Source organism: Barbus barbus, assembly GCF_936440315.1.
Source record: "Barbus barbus genome assembly, chromosome: 20".
Lineage (NCBI taxonomy): Eukaryota > Metazoa > Chordata > Actinopteri > Cypriniformes > Cyprinidae > Barbus > Barbus barbus.
The window spans coordinates 15,804,358-15,818,578 of NC_136748.1; the positions used below are offsets into that span (position 1 = coordinate 15,804,358).

The window sequence follows — 14,221 nt, forward strand, 5'->3', positions numbered from 1 at the left end:
ACTCTTTCCATTGAAGACTAAATAGTTCAATATTTGTATTATGTTTTTATCTGGGTTTTTTTCTTAACTGAGCATCTCATCTGTTCCCCGCAGATGCCGTGGAGTCAAGTTCTGGAGGTAAAACAGGTTTGTATGGGGCTGAATACAAGTTCTATACAGAGTTGTGGTTCATCATTCTCGTGGCGTTCCTTGGGTTGCTGCTGCTGGCTCTGTTAATGGGTCTGGTGCTGAGAAGAGCACTAAGCAAGCCCCCCTTCATCAGGGAGAGACCTCCAATAGTGCCCCTTCAGAGGAGAAGTACCAAGTATCCTAATGACACCTATCTGGTGAGAGAAAATTGTTTTCTAATTGGAAATTCACTAGGTCTGTAACGCTTGCTCTAACGTTCTACCATTTTTTTAAATCAATTTGCAAAGGTGTATGTTAGACTGTAGAGGTTTACACTCAAAGCTGCAACATGCACTTCCTTTAAATGTCCAGAAGAGGGAGTGATAACACTGCTCGTCCCACTGCAATTGTATGGCAATGTTATAGTCATAAAGGCAATGACTCTGTTTAGATTAGCATGTTGGTCTTACTATTTATGAGATGGTCCTCACTGCAGAACACAAGATCTATGTATATATATATATATATACACACACACACACACACATATATATATATATATATATATATATATATATATATATATATATATATATATATATATACATACATACATACAGTATATATAAAAGACAGGATAAACAGAATATACTTTTTGAAATTTTTTTCAGATTTCATACTTTTACTGTTTTCATCTTTTACTGTAATGTGTGCTTAGCACTGATGCAGAGAGGAAACAGTCTGTTCTGAAAATAGCACTGTATTATTATAGCTTTAAATGGAGTCTTATGACTGGCTGCGTAGCTATGAAATATTACCGCAATCATAAAGTATTAATGAACTGAGTCTCCAAATTATTCATGCCAACATAGAGAGGAGGTTTATCTTTTCTGTCTCTACAGACACATGAATGAGGAAGATTGTCAATCCGGTAGACGTGTCCTGTATTAATGTAAATGTTAGCTAATGTGGTGTTGTGCCTATTAGACTGAGCAATAGTGTGAACACATGTGTGATGATGCCAATGAATCGTGTCTTAAATCGTCTCTTTTTTTTAGGACTGCAAGTATTATTTATCGTTGCAATAATTTTTCCCTTTTTTTTTTTTTTAAACAGAGCTTATTCTAAGATTAATCAGAGGTTTGTGGTTATGATGACTCGTACACTCATATATGGACAATCGTTGTTATAGAGTTGTGAAATGGAAAAGAAAGTTGTTTGTAATGTTGATGTTAATTGCTTATGCTTATAATTGCTTAAAAAATATCAAAGATTCTGAGACAATGCTTTGTTTGGTTACTTTATTGTGCCACCGGAAATGTACAGAAGCTGAGTACCGATCTGTAGTGCATGTACCATTTTCTTTTTTACATATTTCATGTAGCATAAACTTTCCTCTTGTAGCCATGTCATGATCTGTGCAGCAAGTAAGCCAGTCTTGTTAGATAAAACACAAATAAAGACTTGTCTGGAAATAAAATTAAACAGTAACTGAAAACACAAATCAGGTTATGGCTGTATTTCTGAAAGCAAGCATAAAGAATCATACTCTTGTCAAATAAATATTCCCCAACACTGAAACATATCAGCGAGCAAATAAATGACATCAGTAGCTGATTAAAGTACAATGTTCAATTAAATATTTGTAAAAATATTTTATTTTAGCTTGCTCACAACAGATATGTATTGTAGATGAATTTTGTATTTAGAAGTATTTTATAGATTTATGAGCAACATAATTTTGAGAAATGAAACCGATTTTCCAGGGGCTAATTATTTGTATTATTTAGTTTTTCTAGCTTCATGCTGTTGTCAAAAGCACTTTCTGCTATTCATTCAAGTGTTAGGCTATGTAGCCTACTGTCAGCACTAGCACTGATTGCATAGCTTTAATGAGATCTCATCATTTCCTTTATATAAAGTAAAAGTACTTTGTTAAAGGCTTTCATTTAGTTACAATTACAATAATAATCTCGCTCAGCAACATATAAGTGCATTAATAGCCTATATTGGATATGTATCATTGATAGCTAGATATATACTGTTCGTTTCTCTGGCAGGATATAACCTGTACGCAAAGTGGAATTGCTGGAAAGAAAGTGACCATGCTCATCAGTTGACGATGCACAATTAGCTTCATGTCAAATATAAATAATTATTTACAATATATTCTTAACAGACGTGAAAATGCAAATGATAAAATGATACTTTATGATGACATTATTCACATGGTAATTTAGACAGTAGTTTGTATAGTAGCATTTTAAATACAGAGCTAATCTGTTAGTACAAATTATTTTTAATTGTATATCATCTTTAAATCTGGCCACTGTCTATAAAATATACCTCATACCTTCTTTTCTTTTCTCTCATCTTGATAAGTGTCTTATCCTGTCAGTAAAAACTGAACCAGCTTTACTTAAATCAGTTGCATAATGTGATAATCCAACTAACTCTCACATCAGAAAGAGAGAAAAAAAGCTAAGTCTGTTTGATTTCTCACAGCAGTATCTATCCAAATGAGCTAAAGGCACTGAATAAATTCCAAAAATGGATAGAGCAAGTAAAAATCCCCTGCGGATGCATGCTGAAAGTTCAGAGAGCACAAATCGTCTGAAAGGATTAATGAAGAAAGAAACAGATTATGTCGAAGGCTTCTGATTCCTGCAGCCTTCACGGCAGCAGTGGAGTCTATTAACCTGCTCTTCAAACCTGATCATTAGCTGAAGTTCAGTCTTTTCATTATAAAGGGATTCATGTAAAGACAGACGATAAAGTGCATCACAGTGTTTTGAAGGTACCGTTAGTAGCATCAGCATGCTAATCTACTTCTTAAAACTTAATTTACAAGAGAATAGCAAACCATTTAAGCAATAATCGGCCCAAAATCTGAAGTTTTCTTTCTTTCATGGAACGCAAAAGTAGCAGAGTGTTCAAACTGATCTTTTCAATTCAATGAAAGCAAATGCAAGAAAAGATTATTAATAGTAATAACAAATATAATTCTATTGATTCTATTGCTCTGAATATAAAGTTTTAGATCCACTTTTATTCTATGGAAGAGAGCAGCAAAAGAAAGTCCTATGGGTTTTAAATGACATGAGGGTGAGTAAATTCCTTATTCATTTTAGGGTGGACTATCTAATGGGCAAAAACAATACAAATGTTTACATGCAGGTGTACAAAGCTAAAATCTGACTGAATAATAATGAATCTACTCACTCTTTATTAATTTTCTCCAAGGAATTAAAAGTAAATGCATCTGAATTTTAAACCTGGAAAAGCAGCAAAGAGGTCCACAATGCGGAAACGTCATCTGTCTGACAAAAGTTAAATAAATTATTTTAACTGGTTGACAGACACGTCAAATTGACATGGCATTTGTATTGTGCATTTTCCCTTTAAATCTGTCCACAGTGAGTGAGTTTTTTGTAGCTGCCAGCTGCCGTCCTGCCAAACCTTCACATGTACGTTCTGAAACACTTCACTTTGGAAATCATCTACTCATCTACTTCCTTTTCCCTGTCGTTGATTATTGTATTTGGTACGTCCTCTGCGTATGACAAGTCTGTGTAAACCATCACTCACATGCTGTGTCAGGAGCCTTGCGATGGCGTGGAGAAGTGGACACTTTAGTTGGCGAGGGTGAGGCGGTGCTGGACGAGTCGCTGCCCCCTCCATCAGATCCTGCCGGTGGGGGGCTTAGCTGTGGAACCGGAGGGGCCTTTTTCCTGCTTAGAAAATTAGCTTCAAATGCCCCCCTCTTCCTGCCTCCATCCGGTCTAGAGTCTGCAGCCCCTTCCTCCATCAAATGGGCCCTTTGGCGCTGGTCTCCAGGGCTGTCTGGGGGTTTGCGTGTGGCTGCAGACTGGGTTTCGAATGATCTGGACCCCCAGAGATCCATGGTAGAGTTCCTTTTGTCAGGGTCCTCAGTGTTGTTCTCTCCCGCTGATTGATGCATCTCGTCCTCCATGGATCCACACTGTCCGTGGTTCTCCAGCAGGGCCTTGGTCAGGTTTAAGTTGTGGAAGTCTCTGTAGCTGTGGAAGCTCTCTGTGCGTCGAGCGCGGGCCAGCAAGGGGGTTTCTCGGTACGGCCGCAAGGCTCCATAGGTGGCCGTCTCAGGGATGGGCTCCTGAGCCTGCAGCTGAAGGCTGTAAAAATGACAAAATAAAATTTTGTGTTGCTATATGATTACAAATTTAAGCTTAAAATTCATTCAGAACATTAAAGGAATAGTTTACCCAAAGAATTACTATTGTTTACAATACTTATAAATTTATATTTTTGCAGCTTTTTTCCATACAACAACTTTTCATAGTGACCAAGGCCAAAAAAACATAAAAGTAGCTCATGAATCATGTGCTGTACAATCTTAGTCATTGGAAAGCTTTCTCTGAGGAATGGACTGAAATATAGGATGTTATTCATTGATAATTTTTTGTTTTTGCCATAATTATTTGTAATTTTTTAGATATGTGTCTTCAAAGATGTCTCATAAAGAAGACTTGGAATATAGCATCAGTCATATTGTTTAATGGCTCTTTTAACAGCTGTGGTCACTATGGAGTACATGTACATTTTTGGCTAAACATTCTGTCATTAATTATTCACCCTCATGTTGTTCCAAACCCGTAAGACCTTCGTTCATCTTCAGAACACAAATTAAGATATTTTTGATGAAATCCAAGAGCTTTCTGATTCTGCATAGACAGCAACACAACTGCCACATTCAAGGCCCAGAAAGGTAGTAATGACATCATTAAAATAGTTCATGTGACATCAGTGGTTCAACCGTAATTTTTGAAGCTACAATAATACATTTCGTACACAAAAAAATGACATTATTCAACAATTCATCTCTTCCGTGTCAGATTTCGACATGTGTTCATGACAGTACCACAACGCATGCGTGTACATTCCTCTGCTTGCAAACAAGGCGCAGAGCATCCAGGTTCTACGTCAGAACGCTGGCTCCTGCATCACACATCTGTCATGGCACTCCCCATGAACGCACGTCAAAGTCTGACACGGAAGAGAAGAAATTGTTGAATAAAGTCGTTATTTTTGTTTTCTTTGAGCACGAAAAGTATTCTCATTGCTTCATAAAATTACAGATTGTATTGAATTTTATCATTGTTTGATTTTGAATACCAGAATTACAGCAAATTCAGGATCTTAACAATTAGAAGTTCATCTAGCGCCCAAATCACTGCACATGAAAAAGAGTTTTTCCATTGAGTTTTGTTTAAAAATACAGACTTGTGAATAAGCCTTTGAACTTCAGTACCTGGAGCAGGACTCTCGCAGCCGGCTGTGCTGCAGCACGGAGGGGGCGGGGCTGATGTTGGGCGTGGCACAGCGAGATGTGCTCAAATCACATTGGTCAAGCAGCTTCAGCAGCTCCTCCTCAGTTGGACCTCCCACCTCTGCAGACAGATAACATCATTTCACAACTTTATCAAACAGACAATTTATTTCCTTATTTTGTCCACAGTAATAACCAGACCTGGTTCCCGCTTGGCTTTGTCGTCCCTCTTGTTGACCGTGTCCATGGCGGTGCTGAGGTCCCACATCTGAATGCTCCCGTTTGCATGGCCAGTGAAGAGGTAACGGCGGGGTCTGGAGCCCATGCGGCTCGAGCCTTCACACTCTCGCACTGTAAAACACGTGATGGTGGCGCCATCTACAGCCTGCACCTCACAGACCCTGAAATACAGGTATAAAAAAATACATATATGTAAAATCGTCTTTTATGTTCCACAAAACAAAGTCATAGAGGTTTGGAATGACACGAGGGTGAGTAAATAATGATAGAATTAAGTCACCAAGGTATTTTTAATAGAACTCTAAATACCCATGAATAGCAACACTAAATCATGAGATAGTTATTTAGCATATTATGCAGCGTGCACCTCATTTAAGAATTAAACGTCTAAAAATGTACCTTTTTCCCGTCGAGGAGAGGCGAACAAAGAGTTTGTTGGTAATAGGAATGACTTTCTGAATGAACACCTGTTGGTCGTCTCTTTCCCCAAATGGACCTGAATGGAAACAGCAGATGAAGTGATATTTTACTGGTTTGCTCACAACAGCAGTTCAGCTCACAGGATAATGGAGGACAATAACAGCTTTTCAGTTCTAATTGTACCAATATAGTGGAAAGCTATAAGCAAGTCTCTCACCGATGTCATTGCCGGAGGAATAGCTGCTATGGCTCTCGGTCTCCTCCAGTGAGATGATCTTAAAGGAGGCCAGCGGAGTAGATCCTGGCTGAGTGGAGATCATGCCTCTGAAGCGCGTCACTGTCCATGTGCGTACGTGATTATTGTCAGCACACACTTCAACAAAAACAGGTCGAAATTACAGACCACCACCGTTTTGCGTTATATCATCATATAGTAGTAGTTTTTACCTGAAACTAAGTGCTTTTCAGAGAGCATAATCTTAGTGACAGGGCTGCGGTGGACAGTGAAGGTCTGGAAGAGCTGTGGACCAGATCCAACGGTCTCTGGATGCTGCACGATGACACGCACGGCCCCTGAGCTGGTTCCATAAGCTATCTCAATCCAGTTCCCACTCACACCTGCAAACACAGTGAGATCAGTGACTGACCAGACTAACCACTTCATTCATCTTGGTAAGTCTAGTTAACCATCATTGGACGCACTAGTTTTAGGTGTCAGGTAGACACTGAGGGCCGTGATGGCATCGTTCGATGGGTCGTGGTACAGCTCTGTCACCAACAAGTCATTGTCCTTCATTCTCAGCGGAAACTTCTGCATGTCTGAGAGTGAAATTAAAATTTGGTAAGGTCTTTATCATCTTCACTTTTAACATATTATGTGTACATATTAGAGGTATCTCAAAAGTCATAGTGGTGATATTTCAAACATAAAATGGGTTTAATGCATTTAAAATGTATGTTTAAAGATAAAAACTCAAAAATTAAGTTCATACACAGTACTGTTCAAAATATTTTGTTTTTGAATGGAGTAAAACAGTAATACTGTTAGTAATAATAATTAAATTCCTATTTTAATGTATTTTAAAACATAATGTATTCCTGTGATGGCAAAGCTGAATTTTCAGCACCCTTTACTTCAGTCTTCAGTGTCACATGATCCATCAGAAATCATTCTAATATGCTCATTTGGAGCTCAAGAAACATTTATTGTTAATATCATTTATTATTACTATTACTTGACATTATTATTACATCACATTTACATTTATTAACATTTATTATTATTAACGGTTGAAGACAGTTGTTCTGCTTAATATTTTTTATGGAAAATAATGATACATCATTTTAAGATTCTTTGATTAACAGAAAGTAAAAAAAAAAATAGCTTTCATTTGAAATATAAATATTTGTAACACTAAATGTCCTTTCTGTGTAGTTTTGAGTATTCAATTATTTAACAAAACTTTTTCTGACCCCAAAATTTTGAATGGTAGTGTATTTATTAATTAAAATTATACCTAATAAGCCTACCTTTACTTACATTTAAATCTCACAAAACATTAGGATTTAAACTTCAAACACAGCACTGCATTAGGATGATGAATTGCATATGACTTTGAACCTATCACTATGTAAAATTAATTACATTGGTGCCTTTATGCAATTGTAATTCCATTTTCAACACTGATTCTGGTACTGCCGGTAGCACATCTCATTAATGACTCACGTGATGTAAAAATAAATTCAATGCAATCCAGGAGAAGATAAGCAGCTTACCAATATAGTAAACTGAGCCGTTGTTACAGCCCAGCAAGAGGAAAGAGCCAGCAGTGTCGCAGCTTGTGATGGGCACCACATCCTGCACCTGTACAAGTGATGTATTGCAAATGAAGTAATCAAATATGAATCCTGATAATATGTTTGAATGTAGTATCAAATTGAAATTGCTTTACCTGCCAGTGCTGGGTGACAGCGTTCCACACTCCTACCTTCCCCGTGTGACTGGTGGCGACCAGCTGACTCCCAATGAAGAACAGAGAGTCAACTGGTACTCCAAGACTGAACACACCTTCATAAAGACAGAGAAACGTTATCTTTAAATCAAGTCAAACGAGTGACTGCGCATTTCATTCTTGTTATGTTCTTCTACCTATTTCACTTCCACTCCCTCCATCCTGGATACTCCACAATATAATACTGCTCTCTGATGATGCTGCCACCATCTTGTCTTTATCTCCATGTGGGCCGCCGACAACTTTTGCATTGAGGGCCACCCGCTCGATGGCCCAGTCCAGGTAAGGGCTGGAAAACACCTGCTGCCAGCCGGATGATTCCTTTATCCTAAAGAACAATCCCAGTTTGGTGAGTATAACCCTTACTATTTAGAATTTCAAAGTCATGTGGTCTGTAGCTTTACCTGTAGCAAATGACAAAATGTGCATAAGCAGCTACAATCCAGTTATGATGGCCAGCGACAATCAGCACCTTCCTAGGGTCCACTAGTGATCCTATTGTAATATTAAAAAAATTCCAAAACAATACCTCAGTATGTTGATACACAAGTATGCTGAAATGTTGACGGTAGCCATTGACTTCTGAAGAATGGGAAAAAGATACTATGGAAGTCAATGGGTTACGGTCAACTGTTTGGTTACCCACATTCTTCAAAATAGCTTTTTTGTGAAGAAAGAAACTCATATGGGTTTGGAACTACTTGAGGATGATGAGTAAACAGATTTTCAATGACAGAATTTTCATTTTTGTCTGAACTAACCCTTTAAAAATCTAAACTAACAGACACTTATTGTCTGTTTGGTTAAAAGAAAACATGATTCATCAAAGAAAGCAATTAGCATAAAAACATTCAGTTGAGTGGACCCTGTAATATTTGTAGTAGAATTTTAATGAATATATTATTAAAAACAAGTAATAATGTTTCAAGTTTATGCAAAAACACAAACAAAACAAAAAAACATAGTAATAATATGATAATACAACAGCAAGCTCATTTTGTGTTTTCTTCTTTCTTTTTTTCCATTTCATTTGGTCTTATTGTTTATCTACTGGCTGTTGCCTGTTATTAGTGGCTATTGTCACTTTCTTTTTGTACCATTACAGCAAATCCTATACAAACACATATTTCATTTTTTTCCCTGTTCTGTTCATTTTTATGCAATTATTATCCAAATTCTCTGTGATGTTGGTTCAGTACATTTTGCCCTGTGATATTTAAATGCACCAAAATGGAAGGCCTGTCCATTAACTTCTCTTTCATCATTCTTCTCACGTGACTTCACTTGGCACAGAGGATATAAAAGGCCTTTTAAGATGACCTCACCCTGCCTACTGCACTACTGCTTGTAAGGGGAATACTTTGTCTTCATAGCACCCCCACCCCCTCCCCTCCGCATGCCCAGAATGGAGTACATGCTGTTCTCCAGTCTGCATTGAGGCAGCTACAGCCAGCCCAGTTCTAATGTTCTCTCTACTCTCTACTGCTGCATTTAATACAGCTTTCAAAATCCACAATACATTTATGAAAGTATTACATAATACGGTTTATTAACACTGTTAACACAAATATGTGAGATCATATTCATATTCAGTGGTGATTTTTTTTATCATCTTTAAATATGTTTAATATATACCTGAATACATATAAATATATATTTTTTCGCACAGCATCTTTAAACATACTAGTTTCAGTGTAACCACAGTGGTCACTGGACTTTACTCACCCAGTCTTTGAGGTCCCTCTGCCCCAGATGGTCCAGGGAGAGAAGACTGAGGGCAAGAACGAGGGTAACCCCCCTCTGCGCCACTGGGGCCTGAATGCTCCTCTGGATCTGCAACAGCTGCACCCTGCCCACCGGCACTGCTCCGCACTGGGAGAGCTGAAGGACAAAAATACCAGCCTCATCCTGATGTGTTATATTTGGCAGAGGATGAAACGGTGACTGTTTTTTCCCTATCTTCCACAGATCTACTCTCAACCTACCTGGTGGAGGGAGGTAGCCATGAAACAACACACTTCCACATGATGATCGGTCCAGTTCTTCACAAAGCAGTAAGCGTCGGACTGACCATATCAATGACAAATAGAAATGCAAGGTAAGAATTATACATGCATAAATGAGGTGTTGCAACTAATTCAGACACATTTCTTTTTCTATAACATACCTAAGGGTGTAATACCATAGAACTCGGCTTCATGTCGCAGGATACTTATGTTAACCCCCCTATCAGAGAAAGAATGAATATTGCACACATTAAACTATATATTTTTGGGATATGTAATGGATAACAAATAGGCATATGTTATGTCTCACCTCAAGTCCAATTCTTTAGTTCGAAGAAAGTTTAAAATGGGTGCAAATGCTGTTGGGTCTCTGTCAATAAATATCTTGTAGAAAAAAAAAACATTTCTTTCAGAGCTGGATACATTTCTAATTTGTTTGCTTCTGAAAAACTTTTAAATTATTATTTTTAACAAAGAACCCACAAAACATGGTTATTCAGTATTCATTAACTTTTTTATTCATTTTTTTTTTGTTATGTTTTCATTTATAAACACAATTACAGGTAAAACTACTTTTCAGGACTTCTACTCACAGCTCCAGTTTCATCTCGTAGAGTTGATATTCTTCCACTAAGTAAACTGGACACAAAACACATGGACAGAGAAGAATGGATAGAGGTTTAGCATATCTGCAAATAGGTTCCCTTCCAGGAACTCGAGCTGCGTCGAAACGCTAGGGGAACGTCTTCAGCATGGCCGCGCTCTGAACCACGTGTGTAATCTGTCCAATGGAAGGGCGAGACGTCACGGGCGGGTGACGTAATCGACCAGGAAGCATAAAAGCATGTGCGGTGGAACCGGCGTTTACTTTTTGTTATTCAGCATCCGCTACTCTGTGTGTGTGTCTGTCAATCTGTGTTGTGAGTCTTATTTAGTGTTGTTTGTCCCTAAGCACAATCACTTGAAATAAGCTCCACAATGTGTGCAAGCACTTGGGCGAGAGCAGATCGCATTACAGGCTGTATGTTCCTCCCTGCAAACATTACATCACCGCTGGGGATACACACAGTCCGTGTGTGGTCTGCTTGAGAGCAGAGCACACAGAGTCAGCTCTCGAGGGAGCTGACTGCCTACTTTGTGAGCGTTTGTCACAGCGTATGCTTGCTCTCGGAAGGCTCTCTTTGAGGAGTGAGCTTTCACTGCGTTCCTCACAGTGCCAGCCCAGCTTCTGCCGAAGAAAAAGAAAAAAAGGCGGAGCGGCGGCTACGCTCGTGGGAATCGCACATAGATCAGGTGGAGGGAATGAAGATGGGCGAGCCCCTATCTTCTTCCTTTCCCATCAGATCCAGCGCCCGCTCTCTGGGATCGGAAGCCCACCCACGCGGTTTCTTCCCCCCAGAGAAAGGGTGCTGGGAGTTCCTAGTCGCCGCGTAATGCTAGCAACGGACGCATCCCTCACCGGTTGGGGAGCAGTCATGAGTGGCCACCCTGCCTGCGGTCTGTGGAGTGGTCGCTCTGCTCCCGGGAGTTTTGGCGAGAGTGCACCGGGACGAGGTCAGTCTACTACTGGTAGCACCATTCTGGCCTGGCCGAGTATGGTTCTCGGACCTGATTTCTCTCCTCAACGGCTCTCCATGGGAGATTCCTGTCAGGAGAGATCTCCTCTCACAGCGGGGGGGGGCACTATCGTCCACCCTCGCCCGGAGCTGTGGAAGCTGTGGGTGTGGCCTTTGAGGAGGCACAGCTCATAGCTTCCGGTCTCTCAACCGAGGTTGCTGAGACCATCCTTCAATCCAGAGCTCCCTCTACGAGGAAACTGTACGCTTCATGGTGCGGAGACCGCCACCTCGACCCAGTTAACTGCCCGATTGGTACAGTGCTGGAGTTCCTGCAGGCCCGTTTCTCCGCAGGGGTAACACACTCCATCCTGAAGGTTTACGTGGCGGCTTTATCGGCCTACCACGCCCTTCTCAGTGGCCTCTCAGTGGATAGGCACACCCTAGTTACATGTTTCCTCCAGAGGCTGAGGCCTCCGGCCAGAGAGCTTATGCTATGTGGTGGATCAGGATGCTATTACATAGCCTCGAGTCTTCTGCTCTCCCCCTTCTCGGGGATCAAGACTCACTTCTCAGAAGTTGGCCTTTGGGAAGCAGGCCCGCCCACTTTAGCCACTCGTGGCCTTTTTTCTCTCGCCCTCGTTGTGCTCCTGAGGGACACACACAGGGCAGGGACTTGGAAGTCTGGAGGCATGGGCATCTCGTTCCCCTAGCGTTTCGACGCAGCTCGAGTTCCTGGAAGGGAACGTCTCAGATTACGTATGTAACCCTGGTTCCCTGAAGGTAACGAGATGCTGCGTCTTGAGGCCATACTTCCGGGATCCCTGCGAGCGGTTGCTTCATTCCTAGAAGCAAATGCCGGTTCCACCGCATGTGCTTTTATGCTTCCTGGTCGATTACGTCACCCGCCCGTGACGTCTCGCCCTTCCATTGGACAGATTACACACGTGGTTCAGAGTGCGGTCACGCTGAAGACGTTCCCCTAGCGTTTCGACGCTTTCAACTTTTCAGACTGATGTATGTAGCATATTGTAACTTTCAGAATTAAAAAAAAAAATATATATATATATGTTGTTTATATATATATAAATAACATGCTATAGTGCTGCTTCAGACGATCTTATCTTACCTTGAGAAGAAAGAGTCAGGAATCCATGTCAGAGTCTGCCTTGATGTGCTAAATCTGAAAATATGTAGATAAGACTTATGATACAACCACTTCTCATTTCTCTTTCACTCAGTGAGCTAGAATGATCTAAAATCCAGTTTACAGTTATTGTTACAGTAAGAAGCGTTCATGTATTTATATTTTTTAATGCACAGTTATAGTAACCATGATATTTTGGGGGAAATTGTTACTTCTAGGTTATTTCTTTTGTTTATACATTTCTATTTACTTATGATGGTAGTTTAGGGGGTTTTGGATGTTATGATAACATCTTGTAGTCAAACGTGGAAACTGGGGATGAAATAAGGAACTGAACAGACTTAGTCCCAACGCAATAATAGTTATGGTTAGGTTCAAGATGTGTAGTCTGAGCTCAAAATTATGTGCTTTATAGTTTAAGACATGGTTAGCGGACACACTCAAAGTCACTACACGTTGACGTAGCCTTTGATCTCAAATAAAACTGTTTTGACTAAAGAAGTCATGACGTCAGCATACCTCGTTCCTCCGACATTTAGCTGGATGATGTCACCCATTCCAGATGTTGAACTGTTCCCAACTGCAGCCATCCTCTAATTCCGTACAGCTTGATTATCCAGTTTGTGCATCGATCAAGCTGGAGTCCTCAAGATTCTCTTTAATCTTCCTCACGACCCAGCGAACCCATAAACTATGCGTCACGAGAAGGACGTATGAGACTGAGCTGTTCGTACACAGTGTTCTCCATATTCAGAGCTTTAATAAACAACTCAAAACATGGCCTTCAACTATCAAATGCCTTTTTCTGCAGCCTATGGGACTTGAGAACGCTGCGCTCAGTGTTGTGGACGCCATAGAGCGATGCTAGAACGTTGTGGACTCATCAGAGCGTCAGCCAATCGAACGGCGTCATTCCTGACACAGGACGCAGACCCCGCCCAGTGTGTCGGGAGTGTGTCTTCTTGAGGAGAAAGCTGGACTTCTCACATCTACAGTCTTAAAGGTGCATTCAGTATTTATTTATTTTTTTAGCTACTTAAGTTTTTACAAATAAAGAAATTAACAGCACTTAAAATATAATTATAAAACGACATGTACACTAAAATACACTAATATGAGATGAAGGCACTTTTAATATATAGGGAGCGGGTCGCCATTAGTAACTTACCACGATCTTTCATATTGTGCCATGCAATTGACCACTAATAATTACCATAGTAATATGTTTAGTGACTTAAATGTGTGCTCAAGGCGAGTCTCATGTAAGTGAACATGAAAACATATTTCAAGTAGACTATTTTTAATTTCTTTATGGGTAAAGACGACTTTTTTCAAATTTTTTCTAATTTTAATTTACAGTACAAATTATGTATAGTGTGCACCACACACCTACTATTTAGTACCAATATCAACTGCAAAAATGA

General features: G+C 39.9%; 1 protein-coding gene and 1 pseudogene across 2 annotated transcripts in view; one reads left to right on the forward strand and one right to left on the reverse strand.

Moving 5' to 3' along the window:
- Nucleotides 1-1,107, forward strand: part of LOC306886729 (usherin-like) — a 249,435-nt pseudogene extending 248,328 nt beyond the window's left edge. The window contains exons 70-71 of the transcript in view: nt 94-326; nt 1,096-1,107. The product of the transcript in view is annotated as an usherin-like (transcript). The remainder of the gene's footprint in view (nt 1-93; nt 327-1,095) is intronic.
- A 295-nt stretch (nt 1,108-1,402) lies between these two features.
- LOC306886214 (BTB/POZ domain-containing protein KCTD3-like) lies at nt 1,403-13,690 on the reverse strand. Its single transcript, XM_079443153.1, has 18 exons — nt 13,317-13,690; nt 12,780-12,833; nt 10,688-10,733; nt 10,405-10,478; nt 10,256-10,314; nt 10,074-10,154; nt 9,814-9,969; nt 8,493-8,583; nt 8,226-8,416; nt 8,029-8,144; nt 7,853-7,940; nt 6,779-6,895; nt 6,524-6,694; nt 6,294-6,449; nt 6,056-6,152; nt 5,618-5,817; nt 5,399-5,537; nt 1,403-4,262 (listed from the first exon to the last, which is right to left on the reverse strand). The coding sequence occupies exons 1-18, from the start codon at nt 13,385-13,387 to the stop codon at nt 3,689-3,691; spliced, it is 2,481 nt and encodes an 826-aa protein (XP_079299279.1). The 5' UTR covers nt 13,388-13,690; the 3' UTR covers nt 1,403-3,688.
- Nucleotides 13,691-14,221: the final 531 nt, after the last annotated feature.

Bases quoted from the DNA above. Each gene is read 5' to 3' on its own strand.
- LOC306886214 (XM_079443153.1), bottom strand. From the start codon at position 13,387: ATGGCTGCAGTTGGGAACAGTTCAACATCTGGAATGGGTGACATCATC. The intron at 9,970-10,073 runs GTAGGTTGAGAG...TTTGTCCTTCAG, and splicing joins TGGCTACCTCCCTCCACCAG to CTCTCCCAGTGCGGAGCAGT. The intron at 6,450-6,523 runs GTAAAAACTACT...TTTTTGTTGAAG, and splicing joins TGAAAAGCACTTAGTTTCAG to TGTGTGCTGACAATAATCAC.